Source organism: Ovis canadensis, chromosome 6, assembly GCF_042477335.2.
Source record: "Ovis canadensis isolate MfBH-ARS-UI-01 breed Bighorn chromosome 6, ARS-UI_OviCan_v2, whole genome shotgun sequence".
Lineage (NCBI taxonomy): Eukaryota > Metazoa > Chordata > Mammalia > Artiodactyla > Bovidae > Ovis > Ovis canadensis.
Window position 1 is genome coordinate 121296592 of NC_091250.1, and position 27977 is coordinate 121324568.

The 27977-nt window shown below is 52.7% G+C and overlaps 1 protein-coding gene across 1 annotated transcript in view; it reads right to left on the bottom strand.

Annotated features, from left to right (window-relative positions):
* The window catches only part of NSG1 (neuronal vesicle trafficking associated 1), a 54979-nt gene extending 29308 nt beyond the window's left edge, over positions 1–25671 (bottom strand). Inside the window, exons 1-4 of the mRNA XM_069593244.1 lie at positions 25576–25671; positions 25020–25175; positions 21266–21382; positions 2380–2490 (exon numbers count right to left, since the gene is read on the bottom strand). Of these exons, the coding sequence (XP_069449345.1) occupies positions 2380–2490; positions 21266–21382; positions 25020–25148 (357 nt within the window). The 5' untranslated portion in view covers positions 25149–25175; positions 25576–25671. The remainder of the gene's footprint in view (positions 1–2379; positions 2491–21265; positions 21383–25019; positions 25176–25575) is intronic.
* Positions 25672–27977: the final 2306 nt, after the last annotated feature.

A 27977-nucleotide genomic window follows, 5' to 3' on the forward strand; every position in this document is an offset into this window, starting at 1 on the left:
CCCCGCCCCTCCACGCATCCCAGAAGTTGGGCACCTGTGCCCATCAGCCCTTCCCTGGGGGCCCAGGCCACTCTGTCCCCCAGCACAAGCATTGCCCACAGCTGGTCCACACCAATGCCCCCTCCTCATTTAGATCCCTGCCAGACAAGCCCTGTGGTCTTACTGGAAGAGGTGGCCACAGATGCTCAGTCACCCTGTATTCCTTGTTTCCTAACTCTTGGCAGCATGCACATTGTCTGGGCATCTGTCTGCTGGCTTGCTGCTAGAACGGGAGCTCAAGGGCAGGCACCCAGCACTGCCTATCTGCCCCATAGCACACCCAGCACCCCACCACGCACACAGAAGGGGGCCCTTCAAATGCACTGAGTAATGAATGAAGGGCAGGGCGTAACCTTGGGTACCACGGACATGTCTGAGCTCAATTTCCTGTTGGTATAATGGGGTCTAATGAGACCTACCCTACAGGGTTTCTGGGAGCATCAAAAATCTGAGTTAAAAGCCCCTTGTAAACTGTTGGGTGGTGGCATTTGATCATATGCATGAACACACAGAAAGGGAGGAAGGAGACACACTCACACCTTCCTTGCTCCAGCCGTAGCCCGAGGGCAGTGGAAACAGGTCAGCAGCTCCCTGGCCCTCCAGGCTCCCCTTCTCCAGGAAAAACACCACCCCTCAGATGCCAGGGGAGACTGCCAAGTCCCAGCGGATGAAGATTCAGAACAATCTCCCTGGGGCTCTAAATCCCCAAGGCTAGCTGAGCCCCAGCATCAACCTACAGTATCTATTAAACGGGCACACGCTTGCCCCGTCCAGTGCTGCGGTGAGCCCACGGACTGGCCCTCATCTCCCCAACCCCACCTGGACCAGCGAATCTAGCAGAACCCGGCCATGCAAGATGGAGAAAATAGCTCGGACCCGCCCTCTTCTGCACTCGGGGTCACAGAGAATGAGCCAGAAGGAAGCCCCAAGGGGGGCTGTGGCCACAGATATGTGTGAGCAGTCCACCTGGACGAGGGCGCTGGTCCCCAGGAAGCCGTGCTCCGCGCACCCAGGTTCCATCAGGGCACAGCTCCCATGTCACCCTGGCTCCTCCATGACCCCCGGGTCCGCCCCTCCTGCCCTGCTGCCCCTGCCTCCCAGAGTCACTCCTGCTCCATCCTCAGAACCCCAACCTGTCCAGTCCCCCATCTCTCCCCTGCTCCCCTCTACTAGCCTCCTGGGCCATCTCACTGGCCCCCTGTCACTCCCTTCCAACCCACAGAATCCACAGCCACCCGAGTGACTGTCCCATCACTTCCCCCATCCCCCGGGGGTCTCTGGTCGACACTCTAGTCTAGCCACGGCTGGCTGCCCCACCAGGTGGGCCATGAATGGACCAGCCAGCAGGTACCTGGGAGCTACCCACCACCCCACCGACCCACCTGGCTCTGCCCTGCTGGACCCCAGCCCTCTGGATCCGCCTCCTTTAAACCCCAGCATCTTCTGAGCCTACAAACAAACCATCAACTCCTCCAGCCTGGGCCCCACCCAGAGTGTGCACAGGGGCTGGTGGAAGGGGCAGGGGGGCTTCGCCAGCCTGGAGTCCTTCCCTAGGGACCTGCAGGGCGCCCTCACAGACCTCCCACGTGGTGGGCACAGAATGTCAGGAGCTCTGGAGCTGTGAGAGGAGGAGCACATACAAGAGCCCAGCGGCCCTCACATTAGCATCGGCCAAAGCAAGGGCGCCTAGTGACGGTGGCGACCAGGCTGGGTCAGCCCCTGCTCAGTACCGGGTCCTGCCTCATTCCAGCAGCACCAAGTCCTGGAACCCACGGGGTCTTCCTCATACTGGCTCCAGGAAGTTCAGAACCAAACAGGGCCCAGATCCGACTGTGGGGGACTCGGGAGCAAGCCCGCGGCCAGTGCGCGTTACCACCTCCTGCGTGTCCCCTCACCCCAGCCCCACCCTTGTTCTCCCTTTAGTCCTGCAGTCTCCTGCGTCTGCTTTTCCGTGCAGCCTCTGCAGAAAGAGGCGTCACACAGCTCAGCAAAGCGAGCATCGCGTCTGTCCAAAGAGAGACCAGCTGTGTTTTGCGGTGGGCAGAGCAGGGACGTGCATTAAGGGGGGCTAGGCTCCCGACCCCCGCGTGGCAGTGCAGGTCTTCCTCTCCCAGGACCTCCACTTCCACGGATGTCCCTCCCTCCCTCACTAGACCCCCAGGGGCTGCACTGGGCCTGCCGGGCAGGAGGCTCACCCCACATCCCCACCGCACTCCATGCCCTGCCCGCAGGGCCCCCACCGGGAGCTCCCACCACTCTAGGCCCATCCCTTGGGAGCCGCGACTAAAGCAGGGGGGTAAGATGCAAACACACTGGGGGCCCCAGGGGCTGGGGGCTTACCTTGAGGACGAAGCCGTCAGGGCAGGCGCGGTCATACTTGTACACCTTGTAGACGACCAGGAAGACGACACAGGTGAGGAAGGCCAGGGCAAAGAGGACCAGCACGGACACCTGTGGGCAGCAGGGGGCCGGGGATGAGGGCCGCTGATGAGGTAGTGCGTGTGCACAATAACACACACAGACACACATGGAAACCTACAGACACACAGAGACACACATAGAAACATACATGCACATACACAGAGAAACATACAGACACAGACACACAGAGAAACATACATACACATAGAGAAACATACACACACAGAGATACACAGAGAAACATACAGACACAGAGATACACAGAGAAACATACAGACACAGAGATACACAGAGAAACATACATACATAGAGATACACAGAGAAACATACATACACATAGATACACAGAGAAACATACACATAGAGAAACATACACACACATACACAGAGAAACATGCAGACACAGAGACACATATAGAAACATACATACACATACACAGAGAAACATACAGACACAGACACACAGAGAAACATACATACACATAGAGAAACATACACACACAGAGATACACAGAGAAACATACAGACACAGAGATACACAGAGAAACATACATACACATAGAGAAACATACACACACATACACAGAGAAACATGCAGACACAGAGACACACATAGAAACATACATACACATACACAGAGAAACACAGACACACAGAGAAACATACATACACATAGAGAAACATACATACAGAGATACACAGAGAAACATACATACACAGAGATACACAGAGAAACATACATACACAGAGATACACAGAGAAACATACAGACACATAGAGAAACATACACACACATACACAGAGAAACATGCAGACACAGAGACACATATAGAAACATACATACACGTACACAGAGAAACAGACACACACAGAAACATACAGACACATAGAGAAACATACATACACAGAGACACACAGAAACATACAGACACATACATACATACACAGTAACATACATACAGACACGGAGAAACATACAGACACATAGAGAAACACACATACACAGAGAAACATACAGAGACACATATAGAAACATACATACACATACACAGAGAAACAGACACACAGATACACACAGAAACATACAGACACATAGAGAAACATACATACACAGATACACAGAGAAACATACATACACAGAGATACACAGAGAAACATACAGACACATAGAGAAACATACCCACACATACACAGAGAAACATGCAGACACAGAGACACATATAGAAACATACATACACATACACAGAGAAACAGACAGACACACAGAAACATACAGACACATAGAGAAACATACACACAGAGAGACACACAGAAACATACAGACACATACACAGATACACACACAGAGAGAAACATACATACACACAGATACACAGCGAGAAACATATATAGAGATACATACAGAGAAACATACAAACAGATACACACAGAAACAGACAGACACATACACACAGATATACACACACAGTAATAAACATACACATGTGCTATGCTTAGTCACTCAGTTGTGTCCAGCTCTTTGCAACCCCATGGACTGTAGCCCAACAGGCTTCTCTGTCCATGGGATCCTCCAGGCAAGAATATTGGAGTGGGTTGCAATGCCCTCCTCCAGAGGATCTTCCTGACCCAGGGATCAGACCCGGGTCTCCCGCATTGCAGGTGGATTCTTTACTGTCTGAGCCACCAGGGAAGCCCAAGAAAATTGGAGCGGGTAGCCTATCCCTTCTCCAGGGGATCTTCCTAACCCAGGAATCAAACCAGGATCTCCTGCGTTGCAGGTGGACTCTTTACTAGGGAAGCCCACTGACACATACACACACAGTAACAAAGAGACACACACACAGTAATATGCACATAGACACGTACACATACAGACATGGACATACACACAGTAACAAACACACAGACACACACAGTAACACATTGACACAGAGTAACATACACATACAGTAACATACACACAGACATGGACATACACACAGAGTAACATATACACAGAAATGGGCACACACACAGTAACATGCACACAGACATGGACACACACACAGTAGCATATACACAGACACACACACAGACACATACACAGACACATACACACAGATGCACACACACGAGCCCACGCCAGGGCACACAGGCGCTGTGTCTGGAAGGCATAGAACACGGACGCAGGAGGCCTCTGGGGATGAAGGTCAGCACAGCCTCTCCACACTGGACAATTTCTGTACCATGTTCATTTTTTGTCACATCCACGTATCACCTTCTTTGTAAACTGGCCACTTGTTGTATTCTGGGCCCAGTATAGACAGCCTGGGTACACCTATGACTGGGCCTCAGGGACGCTGGACATGCCATGGAGCTGTGGGTGCAGCTGCCCTTCTGACACTGCCAGTCACCCTGGTGATGCACCAGTCACTGGCTAATCAGCTGTCTCACAGATGCCCCTGAGTCCCAGATGCCAACCCCACCCCTGAGCTGGGACCAGCTGAGCAGGGCAGACCCTCCAGGGCCCCCATCACCTCCACCCTGGACAAGAGTATTCAGGGAGAGCCTGCCCCTCCCTGGAGGGTGGTCCCCATAAGCATGGGACTTGGCTTTTTGCACCGCCATCTGTGGAGCACCCAGCGCAGCTTGGCCGGACCGCGGGATGGGCCCAGGGATGTCTGCAGGTGGACACGTGACAGTCCCTGAGCAGACTGGGCCAGGTGATGAGACGTCCCCTGCTGCAGGGTCTAGGGATCGGGAGACAAAATGATGCTGCCTCTGGACCTCAAAGGCACACCCTGGAGGCCAGGGAGCCGCTGGGCAGGGCGAGCGTCCATCCTGGGCAGAAAGGGCATGCAAAGGCACTGTATGTCAGGTCAGGAGGTGTGACCAGGAGCCGTGCCCAGGTCCCCGGCCCAGACCCACTGCTTTCTCCCTTCACCCCACACGGCCACCCTGGCCACTGGCCATGCGGGCCCCAGCCACGAGTCCCCACCTCCAACACAGGGTGGAGCCATGGCTGCCTCGGGACCCAAAGTAGCCACAGGGAAGGTGCCATCGGGGATCCTGGTGGCAGCTACACACAGGCAAGGACGAGACCACCTGGCTCAGGAGGGCAGCCTAGGGGGACAGCGGAGGCGGCCGAGCATGGAGCTGGATGATGAAGGAGGTGGGAAGAGGTGGGCGCAGTGGCCCTGGGACATGTGTCAGCAGAGGCAGCAATGGGGCATGTACAGGGCTTTCCAACAGGAGCGGCAACCCAGCCTGCCTACAGTGCCCGGGAGGGGCGGCCAGACCCTGGGTAAGTCACCCAGCTCCTCTGGGCCCAGGCTCCTGCCAGCCAATAGCAGTGGGAGGACCCACACCCAGGGCTGGTGGGACGGTGGAGGACTGACTCAGTGCAATGATGAGAGGACAGAACTGGACACAGTGGGTACTCCGGAAGGAGGCGTTTGCTACTGCTGCTGCAGCTGCCACCGCGGCCAGCAGATGCGGAGCTGGGCTCTCAGGCCAGACACACAGCCCCCCACCCAGGCCCGATGTCTGATCCTCCCTGAGCCCTCCTCCCCACATCCACCTGGCTACTGCTCACCCAAATCTGCCCCGCCTGGGACCCGGCTACCTGCTGGCGGCCCCTGGGAGCAGCGAGGGCAGCTCTTCCCACAGTCTAGAACAGCAGGGTTGTCCGTAGGGAGAGCTGTATCTAAAGTAACTGTCCTCCGTAACCCTTTATATTCTCTTTTGGAGCACTTGAAATTTTTCCAAAAGGTCTATGGCATACAACAGGTTAACAAGCGTTGTTAGACTGTTCTCCATAAAATATCACCCCACTGAATTCAACTACACGTTAACTACATACACCACGATCAAGTGGAATTTATCCCATGGTTGCAAGGATGGTTCGACATCCGCAGATGTGATATATCACATTAACCAAGGGAAGGATAAAAATTATATGACCATCCCAATAGATGCATAAAAAGCATTTGACAAAATTTAACATGTATTCATGATAAAAATTCTCAATAAAGTGGGTATAGAGGGAACATACATAATAAAGGCCAAATATGATAAGCCCAAGCTAATAGCATACTCAAATGGTGAAACACTGAAAACTTAAACTCCAAGATCAGTAACAGAAAAGGATGCCCACTCTTGCTAATTTTATTCAACATAGTATTACAAATCCTAGCCAGAGCAATTAGGCAAGGAAAAAAAACAGGCATCCAAATTAAAAAAGGAAGAAGTAAAACTGTTGCTATTTGCAAATGACAAATTTTCTATGGAAAGCCCTAAAGACTCCACCAAATAATTGTTAGAAGTTATCAACAAATTAAAGTTGGAGAATAAAAAATCAACATACAAAAATCTTTTGCATTTCTATACACTAGTAAATGAACTATCAGAAGAGTTAAGAAAACAATCCCACTTATAATTGCATCCCAAAGAATAAAATATCCAAGAATAAATTTAACAAAGGAGGTGAAAGGTCTACACACTAAAAACGACATTGATAAAAGAAACTGAAGATACAAATAAATGGAAAGATTCTGTTCTCATGCATCAGAAGAATTAATATTGTTAATATGTCCATACTATCACTACCCAAAGAAACCTACAGATTCAATACAATCCCTATCACAATTCTAATTCCATTTTTCACAGAAATGGAACAAACAATCCTCAAGTTTGTATGGAACCACAAAAGCCTCCAAATAAATAAAGCAATCTTGAGAAAGAACAACAAAGCTGGAGGTATCATGCTCCCTGGTTTCAAACAATATTACAAAGTTATAGTAATCAAAACAGTATGGTATTGGCACAGAAACAAATAGACCAATAGACAGCAAAGAGAGCCCAGAAATAAACCCACACATATATGATCAATTAATTTATGACAATGGAGCCAAGAATATAAAATGGGGAAGGACAGTCTCTTCAATAAAGAAGAGAAACTGGAGAGCCTTGAGCAAAAGAATAAAATTCAACCACTACCTAATACCATATACAAACATTAACCCAAGATGGATTAAAATCTTGAACGTGAGTTTTCTTAGGAAAAAAGCATAGGTGATAAGCCCTTGACGTTGGTCTTGGCAATGATTTGTTGCATTTGGCCCACAAAGCAAAAGCAACAAAGGCAAAAATAAACAAGTGGGACAACATCAAACTAAAACGCTTCTGTGCAGCAAAGGAAACCATCAACAAAACTAAGAAGCAACCTACTAAAAGGGAGGAAATGTCTGTAAATCATGTATCTGATAAGGGGCTAATATACAAAATATATAAAAACTCATATGACTCTAGAGCCAAAAGCCAAACAATCCAACAAAAATGGGTAGAGGAACTGAATAGGCATTTTTCCAAGGAAGACATACAGATGGCCAACAGGTAAATGAGAAAGTGCTCAACATCGCTCGTCAGGAAAATGCAAATCAAAATCACAATGAGATATCACCGCCCACCTATTAAAATGGCAATTTTCAAAAAGACAGGAAATAATGGTTGGCAAGGACACGGGAAAAAGGGAACTCTCCTACACTATTAGTGGGAATGTCAACTGGTGCAGCCATTATGGAAAAAGTATGGAGAGTCCTCAAAAAATTAAAAATAGGGCTATCATATGGTCCAGCAATCCTGCTTCTGGGTATTTATCTGAGGGAAATGGAGATACTTGCTTGGAAAGACATCTGTACCCATGTCTACTGCTGCATTGTTTACAACAGCCAAGGTACAGAAGCAACCGAAGTGTCCATTGATGGGTGAATGGATAAAGACGTGGCATATGTATTCAATGAAGTATAATTCAGCCGCACAAAGAAGGAAATCTCGCCATCTGCAACAACACGGGTAAACCCTGAGGGCCTTACGCTAAGTGAAATAGGTCAGACCAAGAAAGACAAACAGTGCTCTGAACTCACTTAAGTGTGGAATCTTAAAAAACAAACAGGAAAAAAACTGACCTCAAAGATACAGAGAACAGACTAGTGGTGCCAGAGGCAGGGGGCTGGGGTGGGAGAAATGGATGAAGGAGGTCAAAAGATACAAACTTTCAATTAAAGATAGATAAGTCAACCTAGACAGCATATTAAAAAGCAGAGACATTACTCTGCTGAAAGGTCTGTCCAGTCAAAGCTATGGTTTTTCCAGCAGTCATGTACGCATGTGGGAGTTGGACCATAAAGAAAGCTGAGAACCAAAGAATTGATGCTTTTGAACAGTGGTGTTAGAGAAGACTCTTGAGAGTCCCTTGGACTGCAAGGAGATCAAACTAGTCAATCCTAAAGGAAATCAGTCCTGAATATTCATTGGAAGGACTGATGCTGAAACTGAAACTCCAATACTTTGGCTACCTGATGTGAAGAACTGACTCACTGGAAAAGACCCTGATGCTGGGAAAGATTGAAAGCAGGAGGAGAAGGGGACGACAGAGGATGAGATGGTTGGATGGCATCACCGACTCGATGGACATGAGTTTGAGTAAGCTACGGGAGTTGGTGATGGACAGGAAGCCTGGCGTGCTGCAGTCCATGGGATCACAAAGAGTCGGACACAACTGAGCAACTGAACTGAACCAAAATGAAGTCAAGAGGATGTGGTATACAGTACAGTGACTGTAGTTAAAAACACTACGGTGCATATCTGAAAGTTGCTGAGACAGGCGTTCTTATAAGTTCTCATCACAAGGGCAAAAATGTTTCGCTGTGTGTGGTGACAGACGCTAACTAGACTTAGAGTGTGATCATTTCTCAATACACACAAATATTGAATCAGTCTGTTGCACACTTGAAACTAATATGCTCTATGTCAATTACATCTCAATTTTTTTTAAAAAAAAAAAAGAAGATGATGATAAGTCTTGGAAAGACACACATTCTGAATCCTGTCCCTTGGATTGGAAGCCACATGGAGTCTGGTTCACAGCACCCCATCTGTTTAGGTGTAAAAATAACCCCTTCTCCGCGGGGCCGTGGGGAAGCACCTCCTAAGGGCTCTCCTCCGAGGAAAGAGGACGCCTGGACCTTTCACCCAGGATTCCTGGGCTCGATGGCCAAGGTGCTCTCAGCACTAAATGAAAACACCACAGTCCCCGAAGCAGCCAATGAAGAGGGCAAAGGGATAAATCCCCGGAGCGTCAGCAGGGGGCGTGGTGGTGGTTCAGTCGCTAAGTCGTGTCCAACTCTGGTGACCCCATAGACTGTAGCCCGCCAGGCTCCTCTGGCCATGGGATTCTCCAGGCAAGAATACTGGAGTGGGTTGTCATTCCTGTCTCCAGGGGATGGTCCCGACCCAGGGATCGAACCCGTGTCTCCTGCACTGCAGAGAGATTCTTTACTGACTGAGCTACAAGGGAAGCAGGAGGCGTGGGGCATGGCAAAGCCTCCCACACCCATAGGCTGTCTCACTCCGCACCCCCCACCCCCGCCATGCCTCTGTGAACCCTGAACCTCTCCTGGGCCCCAGAATCTGCTCAGACCTGGGAAGCACCGTATGGGGCGGGTGGGGGCAGCAATAAAGGTTCACGTTTCACTACTCCAGTTCACATTTCACAACTCAGTTCACATTTCACTACTTGGGCATGGTGCCCACCCCGTGGTCACCAATGACCAAGAAGAGAACCATGGGCCTCTCTGGGAAGATCCCCACCTGGCTCAGAACTGGACCCGGCTCTGCCACCCACCACCTGCGTGACAGCAGGTCCCCTGTGCATCTCTCCTCTGAAGCAGGGAACAAGGCCCCACGCTTTGACAGGTTTACCAAGACGGTAAGCGCTCAAGGGCTTGAGAGCACGTGGCCAGCCCCACGTGCTGGGCCCCTGTCAAGGCTGAACTGTGCCCTCCTAAGCCAGGTACTTGTGAATGTGACCTTATTTAGAATAGGGGTCCTTGCAGGTGTGATTACATTAATTGAGGTCATTTGCGTGAGCCCTAATCCAGGATGACTGGGTCGTGAAAAGGGGACCGTTGGACACAGAGGCACACGCTCAGGGAGGCGGCCACATGAAGACGGAGGATGGAGGTGGTGCAGCCACAAGCCAAGGACGGCTGGCAAGCCCCGGTCCCCGCCCCCCAGGCCCAGAAGAGGCAAGGAAGGCCCCTCCTCTAGGGGCACATCTGGGGGTGACTAGCACTTCCACACTTCCACTTCACATGCACGAAGGGACTCTGCAGGTGGGATCAAGTCAAGGATCTTGAGACAGAAGATTCTCCTGGACTTTCCAGGAGTGGAGTCACAGGCAAGTGAACTTCCGAGAGGGAGACCGAGAGATTCGGCTACAGACGAGAAGGCAATGGGACACTGGAGAGGCTGTGCTGCAGGCTATGGAGACGGACAAGGGGCTGAAGGGCAAGGAATGTGAGCAGCACAGCTCCAGGGGCTGCGGAGGCAAGGAGACTGCACCCCAGAGGAAGCGCAGCCAGGAGGGCTGACTCAGGACTTCTGGCCTCCAGATATGCGTGGCTACCAGCCTCTCAGCTGCCGGTCCTTGTCACAGCCTCCCCAGGAAACAAATTCACCTCCTTTCAAGCCCATCCACTTCCACAGACCGAGCCCCTGCAGGGAAGGCTGAAACCCAAGCACCAGGCAGACAGAGGAGCCTCCCAAACTCAGCGAACAATGAGTGAGCGGGTGCAGGTGGCCTGTCCCCCAGTGAGGAGTCACAGGGCAACCCTTGGGGACCTGGAGCCAAGCCAGAGTGTCTACACATCAAACAACATAAATGCAGCCTGTGGAGGCACTGTCTGCCTGGGTTTTACTATAGAAATGATGGTGCATGGGAAGGAGGCAGGACCCCAGGTGGCTCTGAGACCCAGGTGGATGGGCAGCACCCAAGGTGTCCTCTCTGGGGTGGGCTGCAGGCCAGGGATGGAGGCCAGGGAGTCCCTTGGCTGGTGGAAGGGTGTTTCCTCAAAGACGGGGCCTTTCTTTCAGGGTCGATGACTTTATCGGGTGCAGAAACCCAGTGCTGGGGCCCACAATGCTTTTAGTGACCCCAGAAAATGGTTTTAACTTTTGTTTTTTTAAAAAAACAGAAAATAAAAAATAATGAATAAACAATAATGCACCCAGCCTGGATTATATTCATCTTTGGTCCAAGGCAATCATAAGACTTTTTTTTTTAAGGTAGAAAAGCACCTTGGGCCCCCTGACCCTGCCCTCCTTGGTCATCAGCTTCCCCAGTGGCTGGCGGATGTTTCTGGGAGGCCTGACAGCGGCCACCTTGGAGTGAGCTTGGCCAGCAGGGTCGGCCCTGGTCTCTGCAGAGTGGTGTTAACTCGTTACAGTGCAGGGTGAGAACCAGGAGGGGAAAGGTAGGAGCAGACACACCCAGGAGGGCAGATGTCCAGGAAAGGGGTCTAGGCTTGAAGGACAAGGAGCTGACCAAAGACAACTCGGCAAAGAGGGTTATTCTCAGACGGAAAGAGGTTGTGCCAAAGTCCGGAGGCCCCAGACACAGCGAGTTCAGCTGGTGTGCCCGCAGCATCACATGTCCTGCAGGAGAGGGGCCACGGGCTGGGTGACAAAGGACCCCCTGCGTCATACCAAGGGTGCGTGCACACTAAGCCGCTCAGCTGCATCCGACTCTTTGCAACCCCATGGACTGTAGCCCACCAGGCTCCTCTGTCCATGGGATTCTCCAGGCAAGAATACTGGAGTGCGTGCTGTGCCCTCCTCCAGGGGATCTTCCCAACCCAGGAATCAAAACTCGCATCTCTTACGTCTCCTGCATTGGCGGGCAGGTTCCTTATCACCTGGGAAGCCCGTCATACCAAGAGGAGGAAGCCCAGATGCATCCTGGGTATTGCAGGATTCCAGGAGGTGGCTGCCCCTCTATTATACCCCAAATTAGCGTTTCTCACAGCCCTGGGAGGTGTCACCAGCTGCCTGAAGGACAGATGTTTGCCATCAGTTTACACGTGTGTGTGGTGTGTGTGTGTGTTAGAGCAGATTCTACATGTTCCTTAAACTGACATCACTTTCGTGCAGCTGTCAATGAAAGCTCGAAAGCAGGAGACAGTGGGATGAAATTAGAGCTACTGTGCGTGGTTCCACTCATCGCCCCGTGTTCTCTGCCAGATGCCCCCCATGGTGGCCCTTACCCCCCGATGTGGGCTGTGGCTTTAAGGGACAGCATATGGGAACAGCAGGGGTTGGGGAACAGCCTGCTGCAGGGTTTCCATCACGTTTGTGCCCCTGGCAGTCACATGGAACGTATCAATCCTCAGGCTCATGCTTAAAAGTGCATAAGACACAATACACAGGAAAGAAAACCAAGGATACTGAAATACTAATATGAAAACATTGCCAAAATGTAGATTTGTGATATAATACATCAAACAACAAGCTCTTACAATACTATGATTTCAAACGAATGATGAGACTGAACACTTCCCGAAATCTCAATGTCACTTGCAGCGTGATACACAGAACACCGGTGATTCGTGTTGGTGAATCACAAGTATGACTTCTACTTCCACAGCTGATTGCACAAAGTGAAAGAATGGGTCCACTGCAGACTATATAACACGCTGCTGAAAGAAATTAAAGTAAGACCCAAATAAATGGAATGACACCACGGATGGACAGACACTAGTGCTAAGATGAGAATCCTTCCCAGACTGACCTACACTCAATACAATCCCTATCAAAATCCCAATAGACTTTCTCCTTAGAAATGGAAATTACAAGGGTTTGTGAATGGCCAAAACAATCTTTAAAATGAAGAATAAGCTGGAGGACTCAGGCTTCCCAATTTCAAAACGTACTACAAAGCTACAGTAATCAAAACAGTATGGGACTAGCGTAAGAATAGGTACATAAATCAATGGTATAGAATGGAGGAGTCCAGAACTATAACCATGTGTTCATGGTCAACTGACTTTTCTCTAAGGGTGCCAAGACCATTTAATGGGGCAAGAAGAGTCTCTTCAATAAGCGGCGTCAGGACAACTAGCTGTCTGCACGTGAAAGAATCGAGCTGGACCCTGACCACACCCCATATAAAAAAACTAATTCGAAATAGAATAAAAACCTGAATATAAAAGCTAAAGCCTTAAAATTCTTAAAAGAAAACATAAGAGGTAAATCTTTATGACTCTGCATTTGGCAATGATATCTTAGATATAACACCAAAAGCACAATCAACAAAAATAATTTGTACTTGACTGAAATTTTAAAATTTTGTGCATTGAAGAACACAAGCAAAAAAATGATGAGACCGACCCACAAAATGGTAGAAAATATCTGAGACTGATACATCTGGTAAGGACCTAGTACCCAGAGTATATATAAAAACCTCTTACAACTCAACAACAGAAAGACAAACAACCCAATTAAAAATGGAAAAGGACTGGAACAGACATCACTCCGAAGAAGATAAACAAATAGTGAACAGGTACAGGAAGAGATAGTCAAGATCGTTCTCCATTATGAGGAAATGTAAACCAAAGCCACAAGGAGATGCCGCCTCACACCTATGAGAATGGCTACAATAAAAGTAAATAATGGGTGTTGGTGAGGATACAAAATGAAACCTTGCACACTGTGGGTGAAAATGTAAAATGGTGCAGCTACTGTGGAAAACAGCAGCTCCTCAGCATGTTAAACAAAACATCAGCACATGAACCAGCAATTCCACTCCTGGGTACAAACCCAAGAGAATGCAAAACAGGCGCTCAAACAGAAGCTTGTACAGAAATGTTCATCCCAGTACTATTCACACTTAACCAAAAGGAGGGAACGACACAAACGCCCATCGATAAGATGAGGAGGTAAACGCAACGTGGACCACGTAGTCTATGATTCCATTTCTATGAAGCGTCCAGAATAGGAAAATCCACAGAGACAGGAAAGAGATGAGTGATTGCTTAGAGCTAAGGGCAGACGGAATCAGGGAGTAACTGCCAGTGTGTATGGGGTCTCCTCTGGAGGCGACTGAAAATGTTCTGAAAGGAGATAGTGGTGATGGTTGGACAACACTGTGAATGTAATAAATATCACTAAATTGAACACTTTAAAGTTGTAAATTGTATTTTATGTATCAGTTCAGTCGCTCAACCCTGTCCTTTGCGACCCCCATGGACTGCAGCATGCCAAGCTTTCCTGTCCATCACCAACTCCTGGAGCTTGCTCAAACTCATATCCATCAAGTCGGTGATGCCATCCAACCATCTCATCCTCTGTCACCCCCTTCTCCTCCTGCCTTCAATCTTTCCCAGCATCAGGGTCTTTTCTAATGAATCAGCCCTTCATATCAGGTGGCCAAAGTATTGGAGTTTCAGCTTCAGCATCAGTCCTTCCAACACAGTTTGCTCCAAATAAAAGGTGAGGGGGGTGGTGAGGCAGAGACAGGAGGCCAGACTATGGCAGGGGCCTTAGAGAGACAGATGGGAATCCCAAGCCAGAGCAGCCTTACCCCAGAGACCAGAGGGGTCCCAGGTGTGTGTTCTGGAAAGAACAGCCAGGAATGGACAGCAAATAGGCTATGGGCCTCAGGGTGAACTTTATCAGGAATTTATAAGGAGAGGATCATATGCCGGACCTGCTCGGGACAGTCCTGACAACGGTTCCTGCCTCAGCATCCCAAACGCACAGGGCCCACTGCCACTCCCGAAAGTATCCCACTCTGGGCGATTAATTACACAGCCACGCAACTTACAAGGCCCTGGACGCTGTACCAGTTCTCTAAATGTTCACCATGAGCTGGGAACTGGCAGTTCACCCTATTTCACAGACGAGGGGCTTGAAGGGCATTTGAATATGCTGTGTTCCTACCTGCTCTTTCTGGTTGGGGTCTCCTCTCTTGCTGGGGGCCTCCCAGAGGTCACTGCTCAACTAGGGTGGGAACTAGGGAGTCTGTAGCAGGGTAGAGTCATTCCATGAACCCCATGTAGCTGCCAGTATGGAAAACAGAGCTTGGCAGGCTCCGTGTCAGGTGGACATGGGTCTGAATCCTACTGCTACCCACCAGTTAGCTGGCTGACCTTGGGCCGGGGTCCTCTCTGACCTTAATTCCCCACCTTCAAAACCAGGACAGAAGATCAACCTTCAAGACAGTAAGAGCGCAGGCAGGCAGCACTGGGTCAATGGTAGCTGGGTCATTCTTTCTCTGCTGTCTCTGCCCTCCCACCCTTGAGGCTGGGAGGGGGTGGGGCGGGTAGAGAAATGTGCTTTTCTGCTGAGTAATGCAGTTAAAAAAAAAAAAAAGAATCTTGGAAACAGAAGATGAATCCTGATATCTCCAAGCATTTACAGCACTTAAATATTTTAGGTAACCCACACAAAGTGAACACACAGACACACCCCCAGATGATTCAATCCACATAATTATTCGATTCTGGGTGAAGCCCCCACTGTACAGCTGGGCCAGGAAACTGCAAAACAGGGCAGGGGAACCCCACCTGACGCTCTGCTGGAGGTGACAGGGTGCTGAAGCTGCTGAAGTATTTCTAGGATCCCCAGTGCCAACTCGTGAAGACCGCCCCCACCAGTGAGTGCCAAGGAAACGATGTCACCATTCATAAATATTTAACAAATGCATCCTGAAACACACCAGGGGATTATTGGAGAGGGTGGAAAAACAGACTGACTGACAGCACAGGAAGCTCAAGGTCATTAAGGATGCGAGAAAAGATGCAAACCACCCACAGATTCATTTGGTTTGCTCTCTTGTTTTGGCCACACTGTGTGGCATGCAGGATCTTATTTCCCAAACCAAGGATCTAACTGGTCACACACAACACCCCCTCATTGCCCCCTGCATTTGGGAGCGTAGAGTCTTAACTGCTGGACCACCAGGGAAGTCCCTACCCACAGATTCACTTGTGGACAGAAGGCAAAGGGACCCTCCAGTGCAGCACCCAGGGCCCATACAAACAAATCCAGTCTCTCCTCCCAGGACGTTCTCCCAGCCCTGCGCCATCTGGGCGAGGCTGACCTTGGAATCTCTGAAAGGCCCGAAGGCAACGTGGCAGCAGGGGCTGGGATGCAGCCTGTTCACCCGAACCCTGAACTTACAAGTAGAATGCATGTGGATGTCAGAGGTGTCAACAGCCCTCCTCATGGCAGTCGCAAGCAGAAATATTCCTTTAATCTGCCTCATTATGGCCCCTCCGCCCTCCAGAATCCCACACAACACCATGACATGCTGCTCTGCATGGGTGAGCAGGACCACGCAATTAGAACAGTGTTTAGGTTTAGTTCATTGGAGAAACAGCTCAGGCCCATGTTTATTCTCGGCATAAACACACCTCCAATTAATTAAGCGGCCGCTTTCCTTGTTGACACCAACCTCTTCGGAAGCCTAGACTCTGGGCCACCGCTGGGTGGCTCATCCAGCAATCCCATGTGGAGGAGCCTCAGAAAACCCTCTCCCCAGCCAGCGGTTACCTAGCAACCAGCCTAGCAACCTCATAGCCAAGAGATTAATCCCTGGGTGATAATCATAAAGCAACATCCAAAAAGACATCTCGTCTTGAGGATGCCATCCAAAGGTATATAAAGATGAGGCTTAGAGCAGCGGCCTCCCGCTCCTGAACTACACAAGTTACAGACAAAAAGGGCCCATGTTATTTACTGGTTGCTTCAACAGCTGAAAGGCATGGTTTCATTCTGGCCCTTCACACACGGGGCCGGAAAGAATGAAGAGACGGCTGGGCTGGGGAGCCACATGGAAGCTGCCCGCTCACCAGCAGGACGAGGAAGACGTTCTGTCCCAGGAGAGCCGTGACTGACCTTCAAGGTGATTGGGGAGGGGGGGGGGGGCGCATGCAGGTCCTCCTCTCTGCTGCCCACATGTACCCCAATTTGCCAAAAGAGAGCCCCCCGCCCTCAGCCAGCTGACACCACCCACCAGAGAAGCACGCCCCACTGTCTGCATGCATTCAGAGATTCGAGAAACATAAGTGGGTAGGAAAAGGCCGAGAGAACATTCTAGAAGGGCTAAAACTCTCAGCATCTTCAAAAGGCACCCGCTTTCCTAAGCCTGCCCTGCTCGTGTGCTAGAACGCAGCCCCACCCACAAAAGGTCACGAACCCAAAAGAATCATCTGGAGAGGTTGTCACAATACCCTAGGGTCCAAGGTCTCACTGCTACAATCAAACCTCAGGTGATTCCAACACAGGTGGCCCCAGGCCATACCAGGAGGCTACATTCCACACCCAGACCCCCAGGCAGGCAGGCAGGGAACCAGCTACACTTGCTTCCTGTTTGGGAGCAAAAGCAGGAAGTGTGCAGGATACAGGTCACTGAGCTGAGCGAGTTGGGATCACAGGCCTCTGGGTCAAGCTGGCCAGGTCGCTTCACACTGACTGTGGGGCCCTGGGCGTGTCACCTGCTGACTGCGTGGTCACCTATAAGGGACTCACATCCCCACCCGGCCCAGAGAGGAGCTTCCTGGGGAGCTACCACCAAATGTACCCAACAAGCCAGGGTCCTTGGAGACTTCGCCACCTGGGGCCGGCAGCCTGGTCTGTTTCCCCGAGCTGTCACCCTGTGTGTCCAGCACCACGGAAGGCATCGGGGAGCTCCTCTCCCACCTGACACAGAGGGGCTGCGAAGTTCTGTCTGCACCCAGAGCCCTACACCTTCACTATGCCTGACAGTGGCTTGGGGGCACTACACTCCGGCCGCCTCCCCCAGGTCACCAACTCAGGTCAAGGGGCCTTTGCTTATTAGCAGGGTCACCCCACTGGACAGACTCACCCCACTCACTGGGGCACCAGGTCACAGGCCTCACACCCGAAGAGAAGCATGGGCCAGGGAAAGGGCACCGCAACATAAAAAGCTGAAATTCGAGGCTCACATGGGGAGGACTCGAGGTACACGGGCGCCCCCATATCCGAAGGCTGCTGGAAAGGAGGGTGACTGGTGTTCGGACAGAGGCCACAGGGCGGCAGGCACTGGGAAGGGTTCTGAATCAACAAAGGAAAAGGCTTCTTAGAAGCAAGTCAGTCCAGCAGCACATGGGTCACCTGGGGCTCAGAGCATCCTCTGCAAATGTGTCCTGCAGGAGAAGCCGCCTGGACCTCAGGTGTTACAGCCAAGAATAGGCTGCTCAGGTTCAAGATTTCTACCTCAATTCCCCCTCGAGTGCAAAATGCAGATAATAACAGTGCCTGCCCCCTGAGGTTTCTGAGTATAAAATGAGATCATAAACATAACTAGCCTGACCCAGAGTCTGGCTCCTGGGGGCACTCCATTACTGTGAGAGGCTGTCATTGCCTCATTAAAAAGGGCAGTGGAACTACAAGGAGGGTGAGGTTAATCCTGGGAGGCTTCACGGCAGAGGTGATATCTGAGCTGGCACTGGAAGGTGACAGAAGGGGAACCGGGCCTAGAAATTGGAAGCGGGGCCCACAGAGCAGTGTGTGTGGCAGGAGGGGTGATGCAAGGGCATTGGACTCGGAGGCAGACAGTCGTGGGGAGGACCCCAGCCCCCCTGGTGACCTCCTGGGACTCAATGGCCTCAGCTGCAAAAGGGGCTGTGATCCTCCCTTCAGGATGGCCAGGAATCACAGGAAGGCCACAAATCTAAGTGTACAGACATGCCTGGTTTACGCATAGAACTGGGGAAACAGGCCACTGCAGTGCAAAAAAATCCACTGAGCACCACCTGTGGACAACACCTCTTAGACATCCCTGGGAGGTGGGAGCAGAGAAGGCAGGACCTCTGCCACCATAGCCCACCCCCTGGGATAGCACCGATCTTCTGGGCCCAGGTTCTTGGCAACCGGAGCCTGGTAACCACACAAAGGCCCAGCCAAGGCTGAGAGCCCTGGAGGCTCTGGTGCGTCATCCACACCTTAAATAAGGGACCTGGGGACCTGCATCAGGTGAGGGAAAAGCACAAGCAAAGGACCCCAGACGTGGGGTCAGAGCTGGCAGGCAACTCACAGACGAAGGGATGGCCGTTCAAGGGCCACAAAGTGTACTGCCTTGTAGGGACACAAAATGCCAGGGCCAGAAGAGGCAGGGTTCAAAGCAGGGATAACAAACCCAGCCATGCTCAGAGATCCAGATGGTGATGGTTATCATGACCTTGAAAATGAGGTCACCTCTGCCTCAGCCAGGGCTGAGCCCCAGGTATGGACAGGACAGGATGAGCGACTGGCCCCAGAAGAGGCACACGCCAAGCGGCTGGCCAGAGCAGGAGACAGATGGTGACCTTAGGTCAGTCTGACCTGGTCCCCCACGAACCTCGCAACACAGATGAACCACCAAGCCAGGAACCACCAGAAGAGCATCTCCACCTGTACACCCTCCTGGACACCAGCAGAAACCACAGACGCAGGCCTGTCTGTGCCTCGACTTCTCCATCTGTAAACTGAGTTGCACTAATGGTACTTGCTTCTCTGGGAAGGTTGATAGGAGGGTTAGATGAGCTGACACCAGTAACAGCCCCACAGACACAAAAGACACGGCGACTCTGATGGGACCTGCTGTACGGTTTTTAGGCAAGCCCCCGGATGGTCTTCCTCCAGCCCAGGACGGAAGCACCAAGGCATGGGAAGAAGGACTTAAAGCCAAATTATGTCCTGGCATACCCAATCACCCCACAAAGCCGCTCACTCCTTTGGGGTTGACTTTCATCTCTTAACCAGTTCACAGGGTTGACAGAACAGGATGCAATATGCAAAGGGGCTTTGGAAACTGCAGAGCATGGGGGTGGGCAGGTGTCTATGCACCCAGCATAAAGACACTGCTCACACATCCACGTGGGTGACAACCAGGGTGGCCAGTCAAGGCCACCCTTCAGGGTCTGGGTGACTTATGCCTTATGTCTCCTAAATCATTCCTTTGACTCTAGGTGAGGGCCTCCATTTCACCATCTTTCATGTTTGCCAAAGAAACAAAGTTTCCAGAATATCAATATCCTAACTTGTTCCTCAAAATCACAGCTGCTTCCACCCTCAGAGGCCACACAGACTCCGTGGAGAAGGCTTTGTCCCCAGGCTTGGCTGGAACCCTGACCCTTTCAGTAGCTGTCTCTCCCTAAAGAATGGTCTGGAGCAGTTTCTTTCCCCAAAGTGAGCACTTCCAGCAAACTGTATAGAGCTGATCAGGCCCCACACTTCCGCACCTGTCAAGGATGGTGATAGGTGAAGTGTGAACACAAGGGCTCCAGAGTGGACCACCTCTGACTCCTGGCCCTGACTGCCCTGTGCCTCAACTTCCCATCTGCAAAACAGGTTACCCATCTGCAAAACAGGTTACATGGAGAGTATTGACTCCCTGGAGAGCGATGCTCAGAAGAGCCTGCAACGCAAAGGCTCAGACTGGGTCTTGCACCAACTAAGGACAATGGTTGCCTTTTTGTTATTGTTTGCCCCTCTTCTGCACTTAAGGTAAAGATTTTACTGTTTATAAAGTGTTAGCTGCTCAGTCATGTCCAATTCTTTGTGACCCTATGGACTGTAGACCACCAGGCTTCTCTGTCCATGGAATTCTCCAGGCAAGAATACTAGAGTGGGTTGCCATTCCGTTCTCCAGGGGATCTTCCAGACTCAAGAACTGAACCCAGGCGTCTCGCATTGCAGGCAGATTCTTTACTATTTGAGCTGCCCAGGAAGCTATATATACCTCTGTCTAAAAGAAAGTTGAGGACTGGGTTGTCCCTATTATTAAAACTTGGTAATACTGATCATTTTCTGAAAATAAAAGAAAGAAGAAATTTTGAAAACCACACGGTCAATTTTGCATATCTGGAGTCAGCCCATATTAGTGTCTCATTCTGTTCCCATCATTCCACAGGTCAGCTCTGGAGCTCAGTGGACCTGTCCTGGGGGCAAAAGCAGCATCTCACCTGTCTCCGGGGCCACTCACCTTGAACCTCTCGGTGACGCCCTCAGTGATGCTGACGGTGAACTCTGCTATCTTGGGAGGACGCACTTTGCCTTTCTTGCGGTCCGGTTCATATTCAGTCTTAGTTTTCACGACCACCTTGTTCAGGAAACAGAAGCAAACAGTTAGGAGTATGGCCACATGCATTCCGACACACCTGTCCAAAGAGGACAGGTTGTCGGGGGGGACTCTAGTGTTCAAAGTCACCATTTTGCCAGGAAGTATTTCACAAAATGAATGAGTACAGTCACCACTTATTACAACTCTCCTCTGTGCCAAGACTAGTGAGAAATTACGCACTGATAATCCTGGGAGCAGCACCAGAAGGGAAATATGACAACAGAGAGTCAGAGAAGCTAAGCTCCGAAGCCAAGGCTAATAGGCAGCAGGCCTATTAGGGGTCAGCAGGGCCCCAGACTCCTGATGCAGTGCACACCCAGCACCTGGGGCTCCCGCCTCCGTATCTGGGGCTCCCGCCTCCATACCTGGTGCTCCCTTCACAGTGAACTCCCTTCACTGTGGTGCTGCAGGAGATTCTTGAGAATCTCTTAGACTGCAAGGAGATCCAACCAGTCCATCCTAGAGGAAATCAGTCCTGAATATTTATTGGAAGGACTGATACTGAAGCTGAAGCTCCAATACTTTGGCCACCTGATGAGAAGAACTGACTCATTGGGAAAGACCCTGATGCTGGGAAAGACTGAAGGCAAGAGGAGAAGGGGACGACAGAAGATGAGATGGTTGGATGGTATCACCGACTCAATGGGCATGGGTTTAAACAAGCTCCAGGAGTTGGTGATGGACAGGGAAGCCTGGCACACTGCAGTCCATGGGGTCGCAAATAGTCAGACATGACTGAGAGACTGAACTGACTGATCACTGCCCAGAGCTTCAGGGTCTGGGTAGTGGGAGGAAGGATACATTTATTTTTTATATGCTGCCAGGGGTAAAATGAGAAGATTCAAGGGCACCAAGTGTCCCTCCAGGATTAGGAAGGAACAGGAAACCAGCCTTCAAGCAAATCACTTTTGGGGAGTCTGTCTAACCCCCACCATCCTCCTCTCTCCCCTGTCTCTGCGTGCTCAGTTGCTTCAGCTGTGTTTGACTCTTTGCGACCCCATGAACTGTAGCCCGCCAGGCTCCTCTGTCCATGGGATTCTCCAGGCAAGAATACTGGCCTGTGAAATGGGAACAAGGTCCATCTGGTTGGGCTACTGCAAGGAGGAGGGAATCCCTGGGACCCTCAGCCCAGTGGGGACCTGCTCAGTAGCCCACTGGCCCAGATTCAGTCTGCCTCTGCCACTACGAGGCTGACCTCAGCCAAGTTCCTTACTCTCTTTCCCTTCATTTCCACACCTGTAAAATGGGGCAACAGTGGTGGTTACTGTCTAATGTCAGCAACACGAAAGGAAGTGAAAGCTGTAAACCACACAGACAAGGGCTTGGTGCATAATAAGCATTCAACACACGTCAGCAGAGACTGGCCCTGACGCGGCTGCCAACTCTGTGACTACCCGCACTGTCGCACCTCTAGAACCTCGGCACGCGGCACACAGTCCATTGACAACCCTATCTGCACTATCCGCCCTCAGACATGTGTCCTGTGGGACAGGTGACATCACCTCCCTGAACCTGGGCTGGGAGCAACACGGTGCCACTGCTTGGGTTAAGAGACATCCCATGTGAGCACGGTCTAGCTCCAAGAGGGCAGAGCAAGAGGTCTTGCTGGAGCTTCACATCCTGGAGGGTGGTGGCCATCAGTTGAGTGACCTTGGGCATGTCCTGTAAACTCCTGGAGACTCGGTTTCTTCATCTGTGGACCTTAGAAATCTTCTGGCCCAACCATCACTTCCTGCTAGAATCCCCAACTGGGAGCAGGCATGGGAGATTCATCACCTTTCAGAGCAGCCTAGGTTACTTCAATACTTTGGCCACCTGATGCAAAGAGCCGACTCATTGGAAAAGACCCTGATTTTAGGAAAGATTGAGGGCAGGAGAAAGGGGTGGCAGAGGATGAGATGGTTGGATGGCATCCCTGACTCGATGGACATAAGTTTGAGCAAACTCCGGGAGATAGTGAAGGACAGGGAAGCCTGGCATGCTGCAGTCCAAGAGGTCACAAAGAGTCGAACACAATTGAGTGACTTAAGAACAAAGCTACTCCTTGTCGGCCCAATTGGTTGGTCAAGACTTCATACCTGCCTGAAACCTCCTCCCTGCTATAAGCCAACCGTGTGCCAGACGCTTCCAAAATGGAACAGACTTAGGACGCAAGAGGAGGCCGAGTGGAGGGAAGGGCCTGACAGGGGTGCTGCCCGGGCACGCAGTGTTCCTGGCACAGGCTGCCATGGCTCCTGGGCTGAGGCAGCAGGGGAAGGTGGGGATGGTGGCGCCAGGCTGTGCTAACCTGCACGGCAAAAGGGAGGTGGGAGCCAAGGCCTCAGGCAGTCCTGCCCCTCCCTCAAAGCCTCTTTTGGACCATCAATGCCCCAGAGTGGTGCCACATGGCCCAGGCGCACAGGTGAGATCAGCTGATCCTTTTCTTTGAAATGAAACACTTGTTTCAGCCTCCCTCCAGCCCCTGCCCCTCTACCTACCCAAACACAAGAGTTGGGAGGATCAGAACCACCTTGAGGAGCTGAGTAAGCCTATCAAAGGGCCCACCATGTGAATAAAGGAATCCTCCAGAGAGGATGGATCCATGGCAGGGATATTCCCCCCATCCCCACCCGTGCCCCGGCACCCATCATCGTCAACAGGCTGGAATAAAGGACAAGTCCTGAGTCAGAACCACCCCGCCAGGCATTCAATGAAACAAGAAATGCCTGCACACTTCAGGGAAGAGAGAGCGCTTCCTGGTGGCTGGGGTGACTTCTAAAGAGCAGCAAGGCATGCAGAAAGGATGCGAGTGCCCAATTTTAGGTCTCCGTTTCACGATAGAGTTTTCTAGGCTTTTAAACGTTTTCTAAGCGTTAACTCTTGTAAAGACTGCTCTTAACGGACAGAAAGCACTCGATTGCAGACTGTATTTAAGAAAAGAGGGGATTCTTTAAATTCAGCGCACACACACAAATCCCACTTCCAGAAGAGGATGATGAATGGCTGTCCCCGGTTACACTAACACTGAGGAGCACGAGTGTTCAGCTTATTTGGAGATTTTCACAAAAGGAACAAAGAGAGGAAGGTGGCGGCGAAGGAGCGCGCATCCTGCCGCAGCTACCACCGGTGTGTCTGTGAGGGGGGAGAGGAGGAGGCCCCCAGGGAGGGTCCATCTGGCCAAGGAGAGGGGTCTCCCCGCCGCAAAGGGGCAAATCGGAAACTGCACCACCCGGGAAGGCGCGAGGGGCCGCCGAGCCGCTCCTGGGCTCACCCCCAAAGCAGAGCCCCTGGTATCCCGTGGCAGGCAGGCGCAGAGCTGGGCTGGCGGCGGAGGGGTCAGGGACCTCTCTCGGATCAGGGTCCCACGAAAATCAAAGGATCTTTCCCGGACCGCGCAGTTCCTGGGTCAGCACGAAGCTGTCATCTAAGGCGGGGCGCGGAGGGTGGGGTGATGGGGGGCGCAGACCAACCGCTCCAGAATCCCTCGGGGATACGTTGTCCCCCGAGCCGCGTCCTCCACCCCGCCCAAGCCCGTCCCCAGCACATGCGAGGCGCGATCCTTTTGTTTCGGCCGCCACCCGAGATTTGGGGGTGCGCACCGGGCCGTGCGGGGTGCCGGGGTGGGGGGGCCTCTCACCTTATCCGGGGGCGGGAACTGCAGCTGATTGACATCGAGGGGCGTCATCAGGGGGATGGTGTCGAAGCCATCCTCCAGCAGCTGCTGCTTGGTGCCCTTCTCCGCGAAATTGTTCCCCAACTTCACCATGGTTCCGGGAGACCCGAGGCTGCCAGCCTGCGGAGCGAGGGCCGGGCGGGAGTCACCGCGAGCCGGACCCACCCGCTGTCCCGGGCGTCGGCGAGCTCTCCGGCCCCCCGCCTGGTCTCCGGGGAGGGGTCGTGAGGATGCAGAGGTCGCGGCTCTAGGGGTGGGGGGCGAGCGCGGTGTATTTACGGACTCCCACCCGCTGGACAAAAGCGCCCAGTGCAGGGGCACACAGCCGCCGGGGAGGGGGCGCCGCCCCTGCCCGCGAGGTCTAGACGCGTCCCCGGTCCTGGCGCCGCTGCGCCGGAGACCTGCCCGGGGACCCCCACCCCCGGCCCTCCCACCTAAGGGTGATGCGCGGCCCTGGACCCGGCTCCCGGGCGGGAGGGTCCAGCCCGGGCGCCCCGCGGTCCCTCCGGCCGGCACTCACCCCACGCCCGGCTCCGGCAGGTCTGGGCTCCGGCCGCGCTCCGAGCCTCCGCGTCGCCCGCTCCCGCTCGCAGCAATGGCGGAGGCGGCGCCGCGCGGGGCCGGGGCGGGGGCACCGTGCGATTGGGCTCCCTCCTCCCGCTCGCCGCCTCCCTTCCTGCCGCTCCCGGGGGTTAATTGAGCGCGGTGAGTGCGTGCGTGTGGCGGCAGCAGCCTTGACGCAGCGCGCGCACCGGCCGCACAAAGGAGCGCGGGCCGGGCGCAGGGGGGAGCACTCCCCGGGGGACCCCGCGATCGCTAGGACCTGGGGGCGGGGGAACCGGGGAGGGGTGGGATCGCACCCCGGATGGGAGGCTCCGAGCGGCGGGAGGGCGCCCACAGGGCTGGAAGCCGGGGATGGGGAGGAGGCGGGCGGCCAAGAGAGGTGCTGGCTGCGCAATCCCGGGGCGGCGGCCCGGGCGCGAGGCAATTGGAAGCCAGAGAGGGGCGGGGGGCGATGCTAAGGATGAAGCAGTGCCCAAAAGTAGTGGAAAAGGTGCTCCCACCACCACCCCCACCTTGCAGTCGAGCCGATCTGGGAGTCCTGAAGAATGGGGAAGGGGCCGACGGGGAGGGTTCCAGGAGGCGGTAGAGGGCGGCAGAGACCGGAGCGTCCAGTTAGTGTGCGTGGCTGGGTGCGGGAGAGGGCGTGTCCCTGGTGGAAGGAGGCATGGATGGGAATCGAGGCGGGAGTACGGAGCGGGGGGAGTTTTCGGGGGTGCAGGAATTGGGGGGCGCTCTCCAGAGCCGGGGAGAGGGCCTGGATTTGGGGGGACGCCCAGGGTAGCTGGAGGGAAGGAATTCAGGGCAGAGAGAGCGCTGCGTGCCGCGTCGGAGGGTTTCTCCGGTCCCGATCCGAAGAGAAAGCTCCGGACGCTCCAGGCAGCTCAGCCTCACGCCTCCAGGGTGCAGAAAGGGGTCGTCCTGGAAAGAAAGAGAGGGTTTCTAACCCGATCCGTTGGCCCACCCTCTCCGCAGCGGGACCACTGTCGCAGCTGCCCAGATTAGGGCCCCCATTTTACAGACGTCCAACCAACCCTGGCTTTAGGACTTCCCCAGAGAGAAATTGCGGGGGTGTGGGAGCAAGAGCCGAGGAAGGGGGCTCAAGGAAAAAAGGGCTTTTCCCAGGCCCCTGTGTCCTGCTTGGGGCCCTGCTAGGACCCAGAGTAGGTGTTCCCTAAAGTCTTACTTTAGCACACTTTGCCTGCCTCTGCTTTGCTTGACTGTGGCCTAAAGCCCAGCGTTTTCCATCAGCTGCCTGCAAACCAGCCCCGCAAAACCTCCTGGTCCCCAGTCTACCTCTAGAATAGGAGCAATCTCTGCCTGCCAAGCCTTGAGCCACCGGCTCAATCTAGGAACCTGGCCATGGGCACCTTGGTTCCAGAATCCCCTGGAGGGTACCAGCAGATGAGGTACCTCTTACATGGCTCCAAGTCCTCACCAGGGTCCAAGTGGGCCTTTGACCACAGTGTAGCCTGAAAGGGTCCAGGCTCTTGGCGTACACATACCCCTGGGCAGACCCCAGAGGTGGGGGCAGGTGTCCCAGGTACTGGCCCCTGCCACTGGCCTTGGGGGCCTGACCTTAGCATCCTTTTGGCAAAGGGCTTTAGAATGCAGGACTGGTGGCACGATAAGGCACCTGTGTGTGGTCCAGGGTCTTCCGTGGAACCGGGGCAGCCTCCTTCCTGACACTTTGTTTCCTCCTGCCGCAGGTGAGGAAGAGTGGTGGGAATCTGCTCAGGTCCTGGTTTAGGTGCAGATTAAGCTTACAGATCATGAGAAACTTTGTGGGCTTAAGCAAGGGCATAGCTTTGCCCCATCTTAGGTACCAGCATTTTACAAACCCCAACACACACACATACACACACACACACCAGTCAGAATCTCACACAGGGAGCTGCCGGGTGGGCCTCCTGCACCCCGTGTGACGAAAGCCCCTTCAAGGCTTTGTCACCTATGAAGGACAAAGACAAGAACTCATGGTTGTCCCAGAGACAGCAGTGGACAGTTGCCATGCGTTTGCTTGCTTTCTCATTTTGTCAAGGATTTTGGCTGGCGCCGGTCATTGGGTCTCTGCAGTTTTGTTCTGTGGGTTTTTTGTTGGGTGCCCAGGGCTTCCCAGGTGGCACTAGTGGTAAAGAACCTGCCAGTGCCGCAGACGTAGGAGACGCAGGTTCCATCCCTGGGTGGGGAGGACCCCCTGGAAGAGAGCATGGCAACCCACTCCAGTGTGTTTGCTTGAAAAAAAATCCCATGGATGGAGAAACCTGGCAGGCTACAGTCCATGGGGTTGCAAAGAGTCGGAGACGACTCAAACGACTTAGCACTAGCAGGCCATACTAGGCCCTGGGAAGGGCACACACA